The 21097-nt window shown below is 44.6% G+C and overlaps 1 protein-coding gene across 1 annotated transcript in view; it reads right to left on the reverse strand.

Moving 5' to 3' along the window:
* PPAN (peter pan homolog) overlaps nt 1-21097 on the reverse strand; it is a 109764-nt gene that overhangs the window by 67019 nt on the left and 21648 nt on the right. Inside the window, exons 4-5 of the mRNA XM_086959073.1 lie at nt 9091-9141; nt 7785-7955 (exon numbers count right to left, since the gene is read on the reverse strand). Coding sequence (XP_086815199.1) covers nt 7785-7955; nt 9091-9141 — 222 coding nt within the window. The remainder of the gene's footprint in view (nt 1-7784; nt 7956-9090; nt 9142-21097) is intronic.

Consider the following 21097-nt stretch of genomic DNA (forward strand, 5'->3'; position numbering starts at 1 on the left):
CACATGCAGCAGGATATAAGAGGTTTGACGTCGGAGGATGAATCTCACACCCCTGGCCCCACTACTGGATGCATGCCCTGCGTCTTCATTTATGCACACCAACTAACCTAGAGATTTTAACCATAGATACGACCCCCCACACAAACACATTGTCAAGAGGAGGACTAGATTGGCGAGATGCTCCTCCTTACCCCACCCTTTTATAAACTTGTCAGAGGGTTTGGTGGCACTAGATTGCTTTGATGACCCCTATTCCAACCTGCCACAGGACTCAAAAAGATGGCTCACTCATCCACCCTGGTTGACATTTTTCTGTTCTGTCCTGTTCTTCCCAGTGAACAATGTGTCACTGCACCTCGAGTCCACTGTAAGTGCTTCATGTTTCTGCTGAGCATTTAACAAGCACCCATACCCATACAAAGAGGCAAGTACTGCCCGCCCACACTGGGTTATTGTATTTGCATTTATATAGCGCTTACTACCCCTGACGAGGCGTCGAAGAGCTTTTTCGGCGAGTATCACGCTACTCCGGGACCCATTGAGGATTAGTGTTGAATTAGTATAGTGAAACATGCAAGTACATATTAAGTGGTGGATAGGTTAGTCAGGTATTTGGATTTGGAATGATAGCAGAAGGATAGAGGAGGACAAAGGTTTGTATTTATATAGCGCTTGTTTACGCACGCTATTCAGAAAGCCTACAAAGGTTTAGTGGTGAATTAATATGGTGAAACATGAATTAATTTCAGTGATGGATATTAGTCAGTTAATTGGAGCAAGAAGGACAGCGGAGGGATAAAAGGGGAATAAAGATTTGCATTCATATAGCACTTGTTATCCCCGATGGGTGTTGAATCGCTTTTCTGGTGAGTAGCACGCCGCTCCGGAACCCATAAAGGATTACTGTTGAAAATTAGTATAGTAAAAAAATATGAAGTAATTTGAGTAGTGGATATGCTATTCAGTTATTTGGGTAGTATATCAGTATAGTTTAATATGGAATTTCAGTAGTGAACAGTCTTAATTTCGATTGAAAAGGATACTGGAGGGATAAAAGAGTGAAAGATTTTTTTTTTAGGTCTTAGCAATAGGAGGAGGCTTTTGGATGAGTAAAAAGGGGTTTTGGAGGGGACGACTCAGAGGAAAGAGTTTAGAAAGGTTTGTTTTAGGGGATAGGTATAGTAAAAGGTGTCAGATGATACAAGGAGGGTAGAGTAGGAGAGAGTCTAGAAAGGGTTATTTTGGCAATCATCGTAGTTGTATGGGGTTTGGGATAAAAGAGTGGATGTGGAGGATATATTGATAGATGTATAGGATGAGAGATAGGGTAGTGCATTGGAAGTAGAAGTTTGTGATGAGTCAGAAGGTTGGGCTAGAAGATAAATTGAGCGAAGTATAGGCTGAGAAATAGGGTAGTGCATTGGAAATGCTAAATTAAAAGAAAGTGATAAATATGTAGATCCATAATTACATTGAAAGTATATGTGTCGCAAGAGTTACAAAGTGTGGTGGTGTGCAGTGTGTGTGTGTTGTGCGTTAGTGTTCTTATGGTAAAAGGGAGAGGAGGGTCTTTGTTGGACAACTGATGGAAGGTCTGTTAGGTGTAATTACAGCAGGGAGAGTGTCTGAATGGGATGTAGTTATGTATGGTGTTGATTGATATTGTGTTAGTGATGAGTGTATTGGTTAGTGGTATAGGATAGAGTTGTGTACTGTTTCTAGGTGATGGTGGATATGTGTGGTAGTTGGGATAGTAAGGTGTGTAGATGTGGTTTGGTTGGGTTTGTAGTGCAGGCTGGTATATTAATCTGTACATAGTGTTGTGCGTGGTGTACATTTGGTGTGAGTGTGTCGGATGTGGATGGTGTGGGCATTTCTAAATGGGAAAAAGGGCAGTATTTCTAAATGGGGAAAAGGGCAGCATTTCTGGCCCTAGTCCCGACCCTAGTCCCGACTAGTCTCGAACAGGCTCAAACAGGCAACTACCCTTGTCCTCTCTGCCCTTAACAGGCAGAAACAGGCAACTGCCCTTGTCCTCTCTGCCCTTAGCCTTGAAGCCCGGGCTGAGAAGCCCTAAGCCTGGCCTTTTTTATAGCCCTAGAAATCAGGTGACCCCTTCAGGCAATGGGAACCCTAGCCCTAACACTATCCAATCACAACACTAGCCCTAAAATCTAGGAACCAATAGGAGACCAGGACCTTACAGCCAATCTTAGTCCTAGTCCAAGCACCCAATCAGTTCAAAAACCCTGATCTCTACGTCCAATAAAGGTCCTAGCCCTAGCAGTAGTCCCAAAACAAGTCCATGCAACCAATGGCACAGGTAGCCCTAGTCCCTACTTCCAATAGAAAGCCTAACCCTAAGTCCCACACCCAGTCCAGGAACCAATCACACCAGAGGCCCTGATCGTTACTTCCAATTAAAGGTCTAGCCTTAGTCCTAACCCTACAATGATTGAATAGCAGATCCAGAAACCAATCAGAACTCTCAAATACTAAACCAATGAGGACATTAACACTAATCCAATAGAAACACCAGATACAACCACCAATCAGTGTAGACATGTACCAACCACTAGCAGACCCTATAAGGTCCCAGCGACCTCAGACAAGGTTTGGTGATAGCCATAGAATATATAGGACAAACTACCCCCTGACATACATTATAATGATTTTAGTATTGAAGAGGTCTAGAACCATACAGGAACAAGGCAGAAGGCGGAGTTCCTTTTTACGGTTATGGACTTAGAAGTACCAGATTGCCCGTCCATGGCTTCATGACAGCCCTGTAACTCTATGTACAAGGTTGGCCCTCCATAGCATAATCAATCAAAGCATTTATATAGCGCACTACTCACCCAGAGGGTCTCATGGCGCTGGGGGAGGGGGGTCCGCTACTGCTCGAACAGCCAGGTCTTGAGTTGCTTCCTGAAGGCGAGGTGGTCCTGGGTCAGGCGGAGGTGGGTCGGGAGGGAGTTCCATGTCTTGGCGGCGAGGTAGGAGAAGGACCGTCCCCCTGTGGTGGCTCTTCGGATGCGGGGGACGGCGGCGAGGGCGTGGCCGGTCGATCGAAGTTGGCGTATGGGAGCGTAGAAGTTGAGGCGGCTGTTGAGGTATCCTGGGCCTTGGTTGTGTAGGGCTTTGTGTGCGTGGGTGAGGAGTCGGAAGGGGATTCTCTTGTTGACCGGGAGCCAGTGCAGGTCTCTCAGGTGTCCGGAGATGTGGCTGCAACGGGGGATGTCCAGGATGAGTCGTGCTGAGGTGTTCTGGATCCGCTGGAGTCTTCTGGAGTTTGGCGGTGGTTCCGGCGTAGAGGGAGTTGCCGTAGTCCAGACGGCTGGTGACGATGGCCTGGGTGACTGTCTTCCTGGTCTTGGTGGGGATCCATCGGAAGATCTTACGTAGCATCCGCAGGATGTTGAAGCACGACGAGGAGACGGCGTTGACTTGTCTGGTCATGGAGAGGGAGGAGTCCAGGATGAAGCCCAGGGTGCGTGCGTGGTCTGTTGGTTTGGGTGCGCTGCCTAGGGCGGGGGGCCACCAGGAGTCGTCCCAGGCGGAGGGTGAGGATCCCAGGATGAGGACTTCCGTCTTGTCCGAGTTCAGTTTCAGGCAGCTGTTCTTCATCCATTCGGCTACCTCTTTCATCCCTTCGTGAAGGTTGGCTCTGGCGGTGGCGGGGTCGTTGGTGAGGGAGAGAATGAGCTGGGTGTCGTCGGCGTAGGAGAGGATGTTGAGGTTGTGCTGGCGTGCGATGTCTGCGAGGGGGCTCATGTAGACGTTGAAGAGGGTTGGACTGAGCGAGGAGCCTTGAGGAACGCCGCAGATGACTTCGGTGGCTTCAGATCTGAACGGGGGGAGGCGGACTCTGTGTCCTTCCGGCGAGGAAGGAGATGATCCACTCCAGTGCCTTCTCCTGGATTCCGACGTTGCTGAGTCGGTGCACTAGTGTACGGTGGCAGACAGTGTCGAAGGCCGCGGAGAGGTCTAGGAGGATGAGGGCTGCTGTTTCTCCGTTGTCGAGCAGGGCTCGGATGTCATCAGTGGCTGCGATCAGGGCGGTCTCGGTGCTGTGGTTGGCCCGGAAGCCAGACCGAGAGGTCGAGGGATCCGTTCGTCTCGAGGAAGGCGGCCAGCTGCTTGTTGACGGTCTTCTCGATGACTTTAGCAGGAAACGGGAGCAGCGAGATGGGGCGGTAGTTCTTGAGGTCGGTGGGGTCGGCTGATGGCTTCTTTAGTAGAGCGCTGAGTTCGGCGTGCTTCCAGCTCTCTGGGAAGGTAGCGGTGTCGAAGGAGGTGTTGATAATGGCAGTACTGGCAGTATGGTGGGAATTTTTGGCATAATTCCTAGCATATTGTAGGCATCTACAACACAATGTATGTACTGTGGGCATCCACAACACATTTGTGGTATTTCATGAAATATTTCTGTTACGCATGGCATTATGGTTTCCAACCTGCCATGATGTTGTTAATGGTATTAACATGGCATTTTTCTGGGCAGCCCCGTTATCATGCAGATGAAAATGTAATAATTTTAAGCAGGCTCAGTGAAGAGAGCATCCAGTAATGTCTATGGTAGTATATCTGTTCAGCCAGCCCTCTCTCCGAGACCCACAATGGATACATCTTTGCTAACGTTCAGGTTTTGGAAAGAGGGTCAGGCATAGCAAAATCTATTTTGGATCTGTAAATCTTTGTTTTATTTTGAAGTGGCTCTAGACTTCCGGATGAATCCTCTGCACTTTGTTTTTCCTCTCATGCCATGTTTCGCACACTCCACTTCCTTTGCAATTTTTTACATATTGCTGCCATACCTATTGTTTTCAGCACAGTGCACAATCCAACTGAAGTGGAAGTGGAGGCACAACTCAGATAAAAAGCACGATTTGGCAGGGAATTCCCACCATGCCTAAGTGGGCCCCAGCCGGTAACTCGTTGCTCGTTTAAGTTTCGCCGGCTGTGAAATCTTATACTTAATCAAACTCAAAAGAAGGCACTTATCAGTTCCTACTGCCGAATTACAATGTTTTGTTCACTTTTGTGTTGAACTTTTTTTGTGTTAAGTTCCCATGGCTCCGTTCATTTTACGATACTTCTACTAAAGGTGTTTACATTGTTTAACCCCAATTCACTGTCAAGATAGGATCTCTTCCCACGGAAAAGGCAGACAGCTTTTAAAAGTATGCTGGAATGCTTGATTTTTATTACTTAGTTGTGTAAAGCAGATGCTTTAGCCTTTAGAACGTTTGTGGCATATGCTATTCATGCATCAGTACCTTTATTTCCATTTTGTAGGCATTATCGGATAGATTTTTTCAACTTAATCTATTTGGCCATTATGATCAAATTCTAAATGTTGTAATAAACATTGCATGTTAAAAATAAGGGTTATGTACAAGAGCTTTGCTATATTTTATAACTAAACAGGCATCCAAAAGAGCAGTTACCTTGCAGACAACAGGGTCATGATTTGAATGGTGCAGCAGGTGCAGTAGCACCGGGCCAAACAATTGTAAAACGTCAAAGGAACGCGTTCTACACCCAATATGAAAACGTGAATAAATTACATGGCATGACAAAAATAGATAGTGGGCAGAAATTTGTATCAATACCTTGTACATTATAATTTTTTGGAGATTTTTTTCAAATATAGCACAAACTCGCCCATAGGTTTTTGGAGCGCTACATATGCACAACAGTTGCATTACACAAGGTCACATTTATTTTGTAGGCACAAGAAGATTAAGTGATTTATCCAGAATCACAGGATGGGGAGCCTGCGGTACTTTACCCTTTCCCTGCTTCGTGAACATTTGAACAGTAAATGTTGTTGTACCCACAATAATGCGCTACATAGGTAAGTACATTTAAGGTCCCTAAGATGAGAGATTGCATTGCAAATGCTTGTTTAGCTTATCCTCTACAGAAATAAATTGTGGGACCCACTACATGAAGCAGTATGTTCACGCTGTCAACATGTTTGTCACATAACTTCCAGCTGATCCAATTCTACGTCTTGCATAGGGCGTACTTAACACCGGCAAGATCAACGACTATTTTGGGGCATGGTCTGCTTTTCCCTGCTGTATGCTAGAGGGGTGGGGTTTCTTCACATGTTCTGGAACTGCCCGCACTTAGAGGACTACTGGCGAGGGGTGTTGACTACCCTGGCGACCGTGACAGACAGATAGCCATGACACCAGAGGTTTGCTTGTTGCACTGGTTTCCCCACACTAAGACTAAAATTACCAGCAAGTACATTGATCTGGGGCTGAGCCTTGCAAAGCGAGAACTTACCACCCATTGGAAGACTCAGAGGGGGCCTATCCTCATGCGCTGGCGCAGGGAACTTGAGAAGTGGGCAGAGAGTGGGGGGGAACTGCAGGTTACGTCTAGCTAGGCGCAATGAGAGCGAGAAATCACTAGAAATGGCTGGGGCGTGGGTGGCGCTAGTGGAGCTGGTCAAACACCCAGTTGAAGATGACGGGGGAGTACCAGGTAGAAGGGAGGACGAACGAGCTGATGGTAGCAATTGATGATTGAAGGTGTTAGGAGGAGACTGAATTGAAGGAGTTAGGAGACTGAATTGGAGAGGGGCGGACAAGGATTTCCCTCAGGGCTATCGATGTACGATGCAAGTGTGTTAGGAGAGTTTGAATATTTTAATAGGCCAACAGCATGCCTGGGGGCTGGGTGGGGGGACTTTTATGAGTGTTTGGGAATTGGGGGGAGGGAGGGATGTTGGGAGCAATCTATTGGACCTTGTTCTTGGACCATAACAAGTGCGGAGATGAGCCGAGCCATAAGCTGATTTGACTAAAAGGACCAGAAGGGTACCTGTTCTGGATAGGGACATTTACTGGCAGCCGGCTGTGGGAGGGCCTCACGTTGTCAATGGCTGTAATTTTAATGTATATTGCCCTCCTCCTGTGTCGCTGCACATATGGTGTAATGTTTGCCTTTTCCTTTGAAAACGAATAAAAACATTTTAAACATGTTTGTCACATAAGTGGTAATCTGAGAGAGTACAAACTAATGCCATTAATGCCTCATAACACACAGCCCTCCACACATGCAACCCAGTTGCTCGATTTATCCACCAAAACAGTGGGCAAGTGTTTTGCATTTTATTTTCCTACTATTTACCAACAAATCTAGACAAAGCGACATCCAGCGAGGATGCATGTTGTGAACACTAAATTTAACGTGAGCTGAAATCACTAGTATTTTAAACAAAGCAAGCAGCACGGAACCAGCATTTGCAGGGAGGCTAGCTCTACACGAGACAAAAACAAACTCATCAATATGGCTTACCCATGTCGAAAATGGCTTAGCCATGTCAAAAACTGCAGGAAAACGTATCACTGAATCCAACAATAGAAACAAGAACTCCTCCTAACAGACCACCTCCAGGGAATATACTCGCCCTGATGATTAGAGGTTGCCACTAGGGTTAGCTACAAACTCTGTTCATGTCTAACTCAGCCAGCCCTCCAGAAGGATCAGAGTAAAAATCATAAACACTGCTCAAAAGAGCCCTCTTCAACATTTTGACTTTCAGGATGCATCAGTGCGTTTACTTTGAAGATAAATCACTGTAAACTCAAATCTACATATTTTCATCATTTGCATCCGATTCCCATCTTCGTAAAAAGAGCAAGATGGGAAAATTATATATATACCGTTTAAGAGGGAGTGCATAATCAAGAGTTAAGCTAAGAAACCAAGTAAGATCAGCACCTGTATTCTCAGAGTGCCCTAGATACACTGGCAACACTTACTTTATGCACGTTGATGGAGGGGAACATGTGCTGGAAGACAGTGGCCATGAGCTTGATGTGCATCCCCGGAAGGCCAAAGTTGTTCAGAATTAACAGGGGTGGGTGTGTGAACTGCTGCTCATGCATCCGGTGGCGTTTCAGCGAGGAAACCACATCCTTGACCAGAGAGTACTATGAACAAAGAAGAGGTTGCAGAGGACAACAGCAAAACGATTAGGGTACTGATTTTAAACAGGGAGCATGTTGCAAACACAAAAAGTAAATGTGCATGACTAGAAAGTTACTGAGATGGCTTAGTTGAGTAAGTAAAATTAAGTGAGTAGACAGCAACAAACCATCACCTCATACGTATTTACACTAGCAGCTGTGGTTATCCAGAGCTGCATCTTGCAAAGATTCAGACACTGATGAATTTTCCACCGTTAGGTACTTGTCGATATGCACAAACCATAGCAGCAAGTGAACTGATGCAAGAACAACATTGGAAACTGTGTTACCTGAAAGGTGCCCATGAACACAATAGCATACTGGGACCATGGGCCAGCCATGTACAACGAGCCTGGGTTTCATACAAAGCACAGTGGATCTGAACTTTGCAACAAGTATTTGGGCAAGCTGCCAAGAAATAGCGATACCCCCTTCATGAATTACCTCACGGTTGACAATGCAACCAAGAGGAGGAGTGTGGTGGAAAAGGAGAAACAGGACATGGTTGTACTCCATGGCACTGCCAGTCTACATTCTCACAAGCCCATTGACGTGCGCTATTCATTTTAAAGATTCACCATTCTGCCGCTCAGCTTAATTTGAAATGAAAGGCAGACCATACAATTCAACCTAATCTAAGGAAGATATTTATGCAACAGGTATCAATGCTATAATAGCATGGGCACATCCTGGTAGCAATAAAAAAAGGTTGTCAATGCTGGCTGGCAGGAATGAATACCAGGAAATGAGTGCCATGCCAATACAGGTACAGTCAGCAAGAACAGTTAGCTAGTTTTCTATGAGCAGATGCATCAGTGCGTTTACTTTGAGAAGAAATCACAGTCATCTCATAACTACACGCTTTCATCATCTGCATCTAGTTTACCCAGGGCTTGAAGCAAGTCACTCCATGCAGATAGAAGGCTGAAATTAACTTCTTGAAACACGAATCACCGGCTCTACCTCCAACACAGGTGTCTCAACTAGCTAAACTGATAAAAAGTGCTCTTACTTTAGATCGTATTCTGCATGCTCCAAAGTCAATCCCAAAATTAAGTAACAATGAAAACAACTGATAGTGCTGGCAACAAATACCCACCTGGGTTACACGAAAGGTCAGTGTTGGTCCTCTTGGTAGACGGGCGACTTTCTGTGGGCAACAAGAGGGAGACAGATTTTAAGGTATATCAGTAAATGATAAACAGGGGTCAATCCATGTCACTAGCACACCATCATAAAGAATAAAGACAACTGTTTGCTTCTAGAGCGGTGTGTTACGTTAAGGGGATAAAGGCTGTGATGTAAAACTGTCACAAATGGCAATTACCTGCAGCAATAACGCTAGATCGCTAAGTATAATTGCCCCCTCCTTCCCTTAGTACTGGATGCATCAGTGCGTTTACTTTGAAACAAAATCATTGCAAACTCAGAATATTATATCTTCATCATCTGCATCCAGAGGTCACTGCGTGGCACTAAACAGTTTTCAGGCTCATAAACTGTGTACAATAGTCAACTACAAGAATACATCTCCACACTATTCAGGGATCACGTGAGAAGAGGCCACACAGTTGAGGCAACATTTTTTGTGTGACTTACAAAAAGAGCAAACTCGTCAGAGAAACAGCTAAAGTGAATGGAAGAATGAAATAAATACCATCAAGACAAAATACTTAATTAGTCTGAAGAAAGGAATTGGGGAGGAACGGTGGCCAGGTAAGCCAGTAGACCATTCGTAACTGCACCCGCACACATCATTTTTGGTAGACCAAATGTAAATGTGTAAATGTAAATGTGCTGGACTTGTAAAGCGCACAGCTGCCCGTAAGCGTCCCGGCGCTTGCTTAGGGAACCCGTCCTGGTATTCCCCTGTGAGAAACCACGGCAGGGTGTCCACAAGGTGAAAGCCAGGCATCCCGCCGCGAGGGGCCGTAGTGGAGATTAAGCAAGCTATTGCCCAGAGTCGCAGAGTGTGACCCCGTGAGTTGAGTAGGCACCAGAGCGAGAATTGTCGAGTCCGTGGAATTTTGAGCCCGAGACCCGCCGAGGCGGGGAATCGAACCCTGGTTCACAGTCGATCTCAGCTTCTGGGTCTGCCGCCTCTAACCACTGAGCCACGCTTCTCCTGTGATATCTTGTGATATCAGAGTAAATTCATTCCTATCATATGGGTTTGTCATATACTCTCCTTTTTTCGTATTATCAACAAAGATCACACTGCAATATCAATCTACTGCATCATTTTCTCTACTATGTCACTTACAGGGTTAGTGTATGATATACAGTGGTGTACTGGTATATTTACTTCAGTCTCTTACAGTGGCGAAAGGCCATATTTTCTCAACTCCCTGTGGATTTTGTTAATTTTTTAAAGGCAAGCTAACAACGCCAACTATAGTCTTAGCATGGCTGGAATACAACTACTATTAAACAACTAAGTAGAAAGTGCAACTACAGGATTTCCTCTCACTAACGAAGATCAAACTTAGACTCACAACACTGCGATTTCAATCATAGGCGCAGGGCACTGATTCTTTCGGCATCAAATTATGATATTAACTTTAGCTTACTGAGTCTACTTCGCCGGAGGAACTAACTAACTCAATATGCAAGCGTAATTGTAAGTAAGTGCTTTGAAAAGGGAACAACGCAGCAAAATATGGGTCAAATTTTACTCATGGACTAATCGACAACAGTCACTATTGAAAATAAACTCCTTCATACACATGCACTGGTAGGATAATAAACGAGATCACATTATTAACGTTAAATAAAATAACAGCTAAACACTGCTTCAATTTTAAGTAAGGCTTTGCCCACTAGAAAAAAATGTATACAGCGCTAAGCGTTACAGGAAATTGCTACAAAAAATATATTTCTCAAAGCGGAGCCTACCTAAGACATCTGCAGATGTGGCAGTTTTCACAGCTTCGTAAAGGTGTCTACTGATGTAGACTATTAGCAAGAATGTCCTCTCTCAGACCCATACTGGCGTTCAGAGTGCAGACAGGTGCTAGTGATAGAGGTCATTTGCCACTAGTATCCTTGCTCCGCTCTACTATGGCTCCTCTGAAAACTGGGCCAGTACAACCCTTTCCGCACTTTAATTATCAGGGTACTGAAAGCCAAGCATCACACGCTTCACAGAAAGCTAGAGTGGGGGAGAAGTACTCAGAACTCAATAGGCAACCAACACACACAAAATTACTTTGTCGTGCCCAGTGCTCAACGTTTATGAGAAAGAAAGTACTTTAAGTGCACAGAAAGACAAGATACCCAAATAGGAACGTAATACAGAGTTGTAATCCAAGTTGCATCAAAGTGCTACACTCCCTGCTTCCCCGACATTTTTTTTCTCGCTGCATTGGTCAGGATCCCATGACTACAATCCCCAACACACTACAAGACCTTAGGCAAACTGGGATGGACAAAACCACACCACTTTAGAAATGTGTGTTCTAGGAACCAAGAATTTAAGTTGAATTAGGTCTTTGAGGCATTCTTAAAATCACCTTAAGTTGCAGAAGTTGTGGCGCGTTTGGCAGAGTGAATAATTTTTGTGAAGAAGTTATCTGCCCTGTTACAATTCTAAAAGGAAGCAAAGCCACAGGCCCTGAATTCTGCATGCCTTTCCTGGATTTTGTGTCACCCTAGTACAATGTTATAAAATGAAGGGAAAGACCCTGACAGAACAAGCAATATATCTTGTTACCAGACCCTTGCAATGGGCACTATTCACCTTTAAGTATCCAGGCATACAATTATACCACAAAAATGTAATCCTTTTGATGGGCAACATGGGAAGAGCTATCAGACCACTTTGTTCACAAGTCGTCTTCCGGATCGCCCTTCCCTTATCCATCACAGGCCAAATTGCCCCTGCAGCTCCAATAGGTAGCTTATCGTCTGGCCGGGCATCACCAGGAAGAGACAGGTCTCTCACAAACATAACTGCAAGTTGGTACCAGGAGCCTTCTTTCCAGGATCTCCAATTCCAAAATCGCTACTTAAAATAATTCCTTCCCTTGCAATATACAAGTGAAATCTTACTCCCCAACACTACAGCTCAGTATACTAAGACCTCGGTAACAAGCTGCATTGGAGGAGGCGGACATTAATACAATTTGAGACGTGTTCTCTGAAGGGGCTCTCGCAAGCTTGGATGACCTCTGCAACAGATTTGTTCTGCAGAGAGGTTATATGGGACCATTAGGCAAGCAGAAGTTACACACTGGAACAATAGGGACCAAGAGAATAATACCAATCAACTGATACACACCTTGCATACAACAGGTCATGGCAGGTGCCTGATTGCACAGACTTTTTAATCCTGCTAACCAAAACCCAACTGGATATTGCTGCACTTAAAAACCACATGGGAGGCGACACTAGGTAGTAATAAAGTAGCTCTGAATTGCAGCAAATCCTAGAATATCATCATATGGTCTCAAGAATTGCTCGTTTTAAATGCACATAAATCTCAATACTACACAGATCTTATATAACTCATCAAAGGCTACATCTAATATTCCCCTTCCTAGCGGATGACTCCGCTGCAGTTCTGAACCATGTTTTGGATGTGCCCATGCTTCAAAACAATTCTGAAGGGTGGTATTAACTAGCATTGATCTGTCGCTTTGTTTGCTCTGTTCCGTATCGGCTGCCACACACTAAGTGCTCAGGACGATTACCGGGAATCTTTCTCCAGCTGCAGCGAGACGCTCGATCGAGCCTAACGCGCAGGCGCGCTCTCACAGCTCCTGCGGCTCGCGTCTCTCGCGTCTCTCCGCCATCATCGAAGGAACCCCGCAGCAGTCAGTAGATGCGGGGAGGGAAGGAAACATTCCCACAACGCCCAAAACACTTCCCCTGGGGAGAGGATACACGGAAGTTCGGCGGGACGGAGCTGTAAGGGCTTGTTAGCCTGCGAGCCTGGGGGAAGACGAATCTTGGCGAACCTTGGCTGCAGACCCCGCAGGCGCTGGAGGAAAAGGCGCCAATAAAGAGCTCAAATACGATTATTGATCCAGTAGCCGGGCAGAAGGAGGGCCCTGGCAAATCTGTGTACCCAGGCGCTGATTGGACTACACAGTAAGGCTTTGTGGAACATTGGACCCTGACATGTGGTTTTGAGTGTGTGTGACGGCAGACCGAGGAACAGAGGTAAGTGGGGTGTAGTCTATCCAAGTTCTACCCGTGATTTAAATACGGGAAAATTGTAAGTTTGGTCCCCCAATACAAAAAAGCTAAGCCTGGGGAGAAGGAGTTGCTCTCCCCCGTAACAGCGGGAGTGGAAGGAAATACCATCATTCCAGGCCTTATCAGTGCTAACCCGAGACCGGAGAAGGAATATAAATTAACAAAAATGGCACCGGCTAAAACAAGAGGCCGTAATAATTTAAAAACGGGGAAAAAGCCAGAGAAGAAGTCCTCGGAGTCCGGGGATGATAATGAGACAGGTATTCCGGATGCAGTGCTAAGTGAGCCAACAAGAAAAAAGAAACAAGCCTTAAGAGTTACCCAATCCTTGTTACTAACACCTACATCTGTGAAGCTAAAAGGAACAAGCAATGACTCGTCAGTATCAAACCCAATTAAAGTCTTTCTGGAAAATCACTTTAAGGGGAAGGATGTAATCAGTAAAGAGCCAAATACTGTCATAGATATAGACATAAACTCTGAGTCTAGGAGCGACGATGTCTTAGCCTCCCTGAATCAGTCCACCCTTAATTTATCAGGAGTACTGCTGAACCCACGCTTGTCTTCTTCACCTAGATTATTCCAGCAATCACTTGAAGGGGATTTAGAGGACGAAGGAGATGACGTATCCATACATGCTAATGGTCTAAGCGCAAATGTTCTAAATGGAACTATGAAGCAACCTAAGGAAAATGTGGACGCGAATGTACATGTGAACTGCTCCCTTGATCTAGGAAATGAACATCTAGGAAAGGAACATTTGCAATCACCACTGCATGGGCTTGAGGTTACAGGAGCCTCAAGCACCTCTATGCTTGAGGTTATGTGGATCCTCCAAAAAACCCTGCAAGGCTTGCTAGAGGTTTCCATTGTAAATAACGATCTTTTAAAAATTCAGGGGGACCAGTCTAAAGCAATCTTGGGTGAGCTGACCCAAATTAGAGGTTTAATGCCAGCCCTAAATGGAAGCCAGGTGGGGGACGGCAGTAATAAGGCGGAGGAAGATGTGCTAGGGGCCCCAAACTTAATGAAAGAGGAACCATCAGTATATATATCTAGGCAGCCAATGATTGTAAAAAAATGGGGGGAAATGAGATATCATACGGGTAGATTCCCGAGAAGGGAGGCTACTCGTATAAAAAGTTGCCTAGAAAAAAATCCTACCACGATCTTGAGTAGAGGGAAAGGAGAAACGAAGGAAGTAGGAGGTAACAAGGGGGTAAAAATTCAGAGATCAAAGGTGAATAATGTAAAGCCACAAATGGAACAGAAAGAACAATGGAACAGTTCAGTAAAATCAAAGCCTAATAAAAGTGGGGTGGCTCCTATAACAAGGGAGTTAGAGGTTATAGAGGAGGAAAGTATGAAAAGGAAGCCCTCAGGATCTCGAGAAACGCCAAGGTGCAGCAGGGCCGCGATTGATGACAACAAGAGGAACCAAATGTCTATGAAAAGGGAAGCTACCTCAAAGGGGGTTAACCACGGGGTCAGGCAAACAGGCTCTAACGATCTATGGATTTTCCTAAAACCCGAAAATGGTGGTAAAGGGGGGAAAAAAGCTAGGAAACTACATCCATTAAATCGATCTCAGCTTTTATACACAATGGGTAAATGTGCAAGTCTTAGGAGTATTGGTACATCGGACCTCAAAGAAGTAGGTTTTGTTGCAAGCAGCACAGGAGAAGAGGCGACTAAAGTCCTCTTCCATTCTGCTTGGGTGAAAGAAGCGGTGGAAAAAGCGAAAAATGAGTTACAAAAGGAGGGGATCAGACTGATAAGGAAGGAGGAAATTCAGGGAAAGTACTTCCTGACAAACCATGCCGGTCTAGGGTTACGGCAGATAAGATTAATTAATTCGAACTGGAATAATAAGGAGAATATTGCAATCACTGTAACTGACTGTGAAGCTGCAGGGTATGGGGAAGGTATATATGCTAGAAATAGATATGAAGTCCTAGCACCCCTAGAATCTAGGGAGTACGATGAGGAGGGATTTCTAAGCGAAATCGATTAGGAGAATGGGTCGTCACACAGCCTTTCAATTCTATCATGGAATATAAATGGCTACAAGAAAATATCGGCACAGATCGAGTTCGATAAAATTATAAAGAGTAATGACATTGTGTGCCTTCAGGAGACATGGCTGTGTGACGATACCCTAAATTCCTTGGTTGTGGAAGGATTTGCCCAACACTCTAAAGCAGCAAAGAAAAATAATTTGGGGAGGCCATCAGGGGGTCAATTAACGCTAATCTCCACACAGATAGTCAGGAGGGTTGAAAGGTTAAAACTACTTAGTGATTGGGCACTAGGTTGCAGAATATTATTGCAGAAGGCAGATCCCAGATATGAGGGAATATGCATTATAAATGTGTATATACAGAAGGGAAAGGCCCACGAATATAAGGAGAATTTGGGTAAACTGAAAGAAGATCTGGAGTCAACTAGTGCCAAGCATCTGAAGGATTTAGTACTAGTAGTAGGTGATTTTAACCATAGATTGGACCCCAAAAAGGTAGATAGTTGGCACAAAGAATTGCTAGAAGCATATAACATTGAAGCGGCACTCTTTCCAAGGGGGGAGCTCTCACAGCAGGATGAGTCATTTAGTCAGCTAATGGGGTCCTTGGGCATGGTATGTGCAAATGGTAGATTTCAGCAAGACCAGCCCGCGGGAAAGACTTTTGTGAGGGGCCAGCAACCTTGCCCAATAGACTATATGTTCTGTCAGGCCTGGTGCTTTAATCAAATAAGAAATTTTGAGGTGGTGAAAACGACAGGTAGTGACCATTTCCCTTTGAAGTTAGAAATACGCATCCCGAAATGTAAACGTAGAGAGAGAGTTCTACAGGTCCATGTGGATTACCCCAAACGATTAACAACCTGTATATCAGATGAACAGATAGAAAAGCTTGGGCTAATCCAACAATCAATCCCAACTGAAGAAATTCAGTCTAATGCAGGAATCCCGTGGTTTGAATTGACCATAGGTAAGCTGGCAGATTCTCTCAAGAAGGAATTCAAGGTAAAAAAGTCAGGTCTGAGCAGCTATGTAGTTAATAAAAATAGGAAACCCTGGTTTGACGAAGAATGCAGGATAGCTAAGGCCCTGATAAGACAGAAGGAGAGAAGAGTAAGGGCCATGTTTAAAGTGGACCTATATCAGACACTTCAGCAACTAAGGTTAAAGTATAAAACATTAATACGGAATAAAAAAAGAAGGTATGAAGAGAAATGTTGGGCAAATATGTTGGAGGTGATTGAATCCAAGGATGTGAGAGGGTTCTGGAAATTAGTCCAAGAGAGTTTGGGCGGTAAAGCCGGTTCCCTCGCTTGTAAGGTCCCGGAAGATGATTGGGTAGGCTATCTGGAAGAAATCTATGGAAGATGGCCGACACAACCAATACCGGGAACCTTAGGTTGGCCACGGATGAGATAAAGGACCATTTTACCCCAAGGTATATAACGGAGATTATAGCTAGTTTGAACCTTACACGTGCCGCAGGACCAGATAACCTCCCAGCAGTGATAATTAAAACGAGGCCTGAATGGTGGGCAGAGTTCTTTGCAAAGATGTTCCTGGTAATCCTGGATACGGGAATCATCCCAGAAAGTTGGAAGGGTGCAATTATTAGGCCTATTCATAAAAAGGGTAGCCACACAATACCGAAAAATTATAGGCTTATAAACCTCCTCGATATAGGGGAAAAAGTCTTTGCAAAAGTAATTTTAAATTTATTAAAAGATTGGGCAGAGGAAAACCAAACCATCCCCCCGGAACAGGGTGGGTTTAAAGCCGGCCACTCTACTATCGACCATTGTTTTGTTCTTTGGGCCATAGCACGGAAGTCAATGGAATCGCGGGGTAGGTTGTTCTGTTGTTTCGTTGACTTCCGTGCAGCCTTTGATCTAGTGGACCGGGAGCTGCTGTGGGAGGCCCTGATTAGTCAGGGAATTCCTAATGATATACTGCGGCTGCTTCAAATGCTCCACACTAAAAACTGGGCACAGATAATTTTAGACATAGATGGTAGTCTATCAGGGAAAATAGAAATTGGAAATGGTCTGCGTCAGGGATGTGTATTAGCTCCCCTATTGTTCTCCTTGTTCCTAGCAGACTTACCATCAATGTTGGGGAACACAACTGGGGCAAGCCCGAAACTAAATGGCAAGCAGATAGCATGCCTACTCTACGCCGACGATCTGGTGATTATGGACCAGACCGAGGTTGGCTTGCAAAGAAAATTAAATGCTTTCAATGACTACTGCTTAAGAAAAAAACTTGTGATAAATATGGATAAGACCAAAACATTGAGCTTTGGCCGGAGGAAAACTGAGTTCTCATGGTGGATTGGGTCAGAAAAAGTGCAATCAGTATCAGAGTATAGATACTTGGGGTTATGGTTCCAGCAGAATTTGAAATGGAATACCCACTTAGAGGCATCTAAAGTAAGAACCTCTGCATCGATTAGCGGTCTGAAATTGTTTAACAAAGCCTATGGTGCTATGACCGACAAACCAGTACTAAAAGCCTATGCTGCTATTGTACCCCCACAATACTTGTATGGTGCTGAATTGTTGTTCCTAAGTGGTAAGGAAAACTGGGATGTGGAAGAAGGCAAAAACCTAAAAAAGTTATTTACGCTCCCTCAGTCAGCAATGGTTCAGGCAGTAAGACTGGAACTAGGCCTGACTTCATGGGGTATACAAGTTGGTATGGCCCTTTTGCGCTTTTGGCAACGCCTAGAAATAGGCGCAATTACCAAAATATCTCAATGGGGCAAAAATGAAATACAGGACAGCGAACTAAAATGGGCAAGAGAGACCAGGGGGAAAGTAACAAAGCTATGCTTGAAGATGAGAGTTAATGTGTGCCCTACTGTCTCCGTGGCTAATATTGATAAAAAGTTACTCAGGTCAACGGGAAAGGAAATATCGCATGCACAGGACAAAATCTATCTTGCAAGTAAAACCTCGACCTGTTTTATGATTGATGCATGGAATAATGTTTATTGCTTCCCCTACATAGATAAGTTACCGGACCGTCAATTACGAAATGAGGTTCTGAGGGCTAGAATTGGGGTTAACCCTTGTTATATGAACAACTCGGTAAAGCGGGCCATGATCAATGAGGAGGGAAGCTGTACTTGCTCTTTAGGGTCCAAATGTGATATGTTGCATATCTTATTTGATTGTCTGAAGTTTTTGGACTTGCGTATCAAATTTTTAAAACCAATCCTTATGAAATATGAGATTAAAACTCGGACCCAGGCTGTGACACTGATGACAGAAATGTCCCACTTAAATATTGCTGTGGCAATGGGGAAATATATGCAAAAAGTGAAGGCAGTTTTATACCTTTTAAACGAGTTTTAATAATTAGTATTTTTAAAATATGTTTTTAGGGTGTCTGTGTGTAATGAAATGTTTTATTTAACTTTTTTGGATGAACTTTTTATCGATATGTATTGTTTGTGGACCAACGGTCCAAATAAACGTGAAATAAACTTGACTTGACTTGAGCTGGCCACATGGAACTGATGTTTCCACTTCTGCACATTGCCTCCTGGGTCATTTTCCCATACCCAAAAGCAAGAAAGCCGCTACCAGATTTCATCTTCAGTGATCTAGCCCCCAATGAGTACACAATTGAGTAGTGAGCTTTAAACACACACCTGAAATATACTGGCATCCACAGACCCATACACCTTCACCCAATGGCATGTAAAACAACAAGAGAGATGATTGCTTAAGATCCAATTAGTCATAACGATGGCCAACTTATGCTCCACTCCCTCCACACTTACATGTTGATGCGATTCCCAGTTAGACTAAGCCATAAAGGACCTGAAAGTAATTCTGAGGAGTCTGTCCCCATTTACACTTAGGCATGAAGCGTCATCCCATAGGAGTGGGTGAGATGGGTGGAGTTTTAACACTGTTAGGATAGTTCCTTAAGCATCCGTCGATTAGAACTGCAATACCATGTTATGTTGTTTATTGTGTGATAAATCAGAACACATTGACTATAACAGCTGTATGGTACCACTAAAGTCTTTATAATTATAATACGGGAAAATAAACTATAGTCTGCTCTGGCAACCCCAGCAAAATAATATAATATTGTGGACTTACAAATCCATACGCTAGAGGAGATGCTTCATCTTGTTATCTATGAATCCACTCAGATCAGAATCTTTCTCAAACTCTGTAAAACTTTGTGAGAAAGTGGCTCTATATATAGTGGACAATAATGAAGTACAGTGCGTATAGAGTCCACAAACCCCAAAGGTATAACAGAGGTTAAAGTCAGGACTGACCTTACTCTCAAAAATGGTAGCTTGGTTGAGCAGTAAGGCAGTACCAGAGGGCAGTGCAAAGCATTTGGTGTACACACAGTCAGCAAAGGATTTCACACGCTCAAAGACTGAACTCCAGGCCAATGGTTGTTATACCCAAAGATATAGTTGTTTTATTTTTAGAACCAACAGGCATAAAAATATACTTTGCTAGATATGAGAACTCTCATGTAATTACTTTGCAAGGAAGCAATGAAGTTGGTAAACACAATAGGTACAAAAGTCTAGACACACTTTAGCATTGAGCTCAATGAATTGTTACCATAAAAGTACAGTTGATTACAGTACAGATTACTTTAGTAGTTCCAGGAGTAGATCCTAGATTCAGTCCTGGGGTCTAAGCTGAAACCAAGTTAGGAAAAATGTTTTAGTTACTGTGGTGAATTTTCATTAATATAAAGCGGTTTTAAAAGTTCACACTTAGAAACTTTTCAATGACAATCTGGCAATGTTATTCAATGGGAGAAAATTCAGGTTGCAGGTAAAGTATGATCGCGTTACTTTTGTAATCCAGTACTGGGCTTCTAGGGCCAGCACTGGGGTCTGAACTTAAAACAGGTAGGTAATTGCGTTTCAGTATTTCGTATGATTTTTAAAGAATATTTCAAGTTTTCAAAAGTAGGCACGAAGAAGAAGTTTCATAGAAAAACAGACAATGGGTTCCTATGGAGAAAATACAGATTACCAGTAAACCCGGTAAGTATTACTTTTGCGGTTCAGTACTGGGCTGCAAGGTACAGTACTGGCTTCTTGCCTGCTTGCAGGGGAGTACTGCGGAATTTGGACTTTGGCTGATTTTATACGAATATTTGCAGTTTTCAAAACTTCACACTTAGAAAATATTCACGTCAAAATGGGTCAATGTTATCCAATGGCAGGTACGCGAGTTACCGATTTCCAGGTGAGTACTTGGCTGGTGAAGTTAAGGTTCTGGGTGTAGACTCAGGGGTCCCCCGGGGTCAGGTAAGTATAGTCGGTTCCGCCCCAGCAGCGCAGGGCCGGCTGCAGAGGTAGGTAGGCCCAATGATATCCAATGAGGGAAAGGGGGCCTTCGGTTTGTTGGCTGCTGGCTAGCAGGGCACGCGTCTGTGGGAGCGGAGCTCCTGGTCACTTGCTCAGGGCAAGGTGGGGGGAAGTAGGATAGGACAAAGGTGGCACAGCCAGCGGCACTCTGGCGGCTGGGTGCGCGAGCCGTCTGACGCTCAATGTTATCCAATGCGAAAGGTCAAAAAGGAACAAAGGCTGCAGGCTCGGGGACTGAGACTCTCCAGGGGCGACCAGTACTTCGAGAGGTAAGTTGGGATCTTGGAGCACAGGTAGGTACCCCAAATGAGACACAGGGGGTTGTAGGGCGCAGGGGTGTCTTTGGGTGTCGGAGAAGCTTACCCTCGGCTGGTCGTAGTTGGGGTGGCCCCTGGTTCTGAGTCTGCAGGCGACGGCTGGTACGTCGAGGAGGGTCTTTGGGCAATGGACCTCGGGTACCAGTCGCCAGGGGGACGTCCTTGTGGTCTTGGTTCGGTTGGGCCCGGCCCGGGCTCGGTGGGTGCA

Source organism: Lissotriton vulgaris, chromosome 1_1, assembly GCF_964263255.1.
Source record: "Lissotriton vulgaris chromosome 1_1, aLisVul1.2, whole genome shotgun sequence".
NCBI lineage: Eukaryota > Metazoa > Chordata > Amphibia > Caudata > Salamandridae > Lissotriton > Lissotriton vulgaris.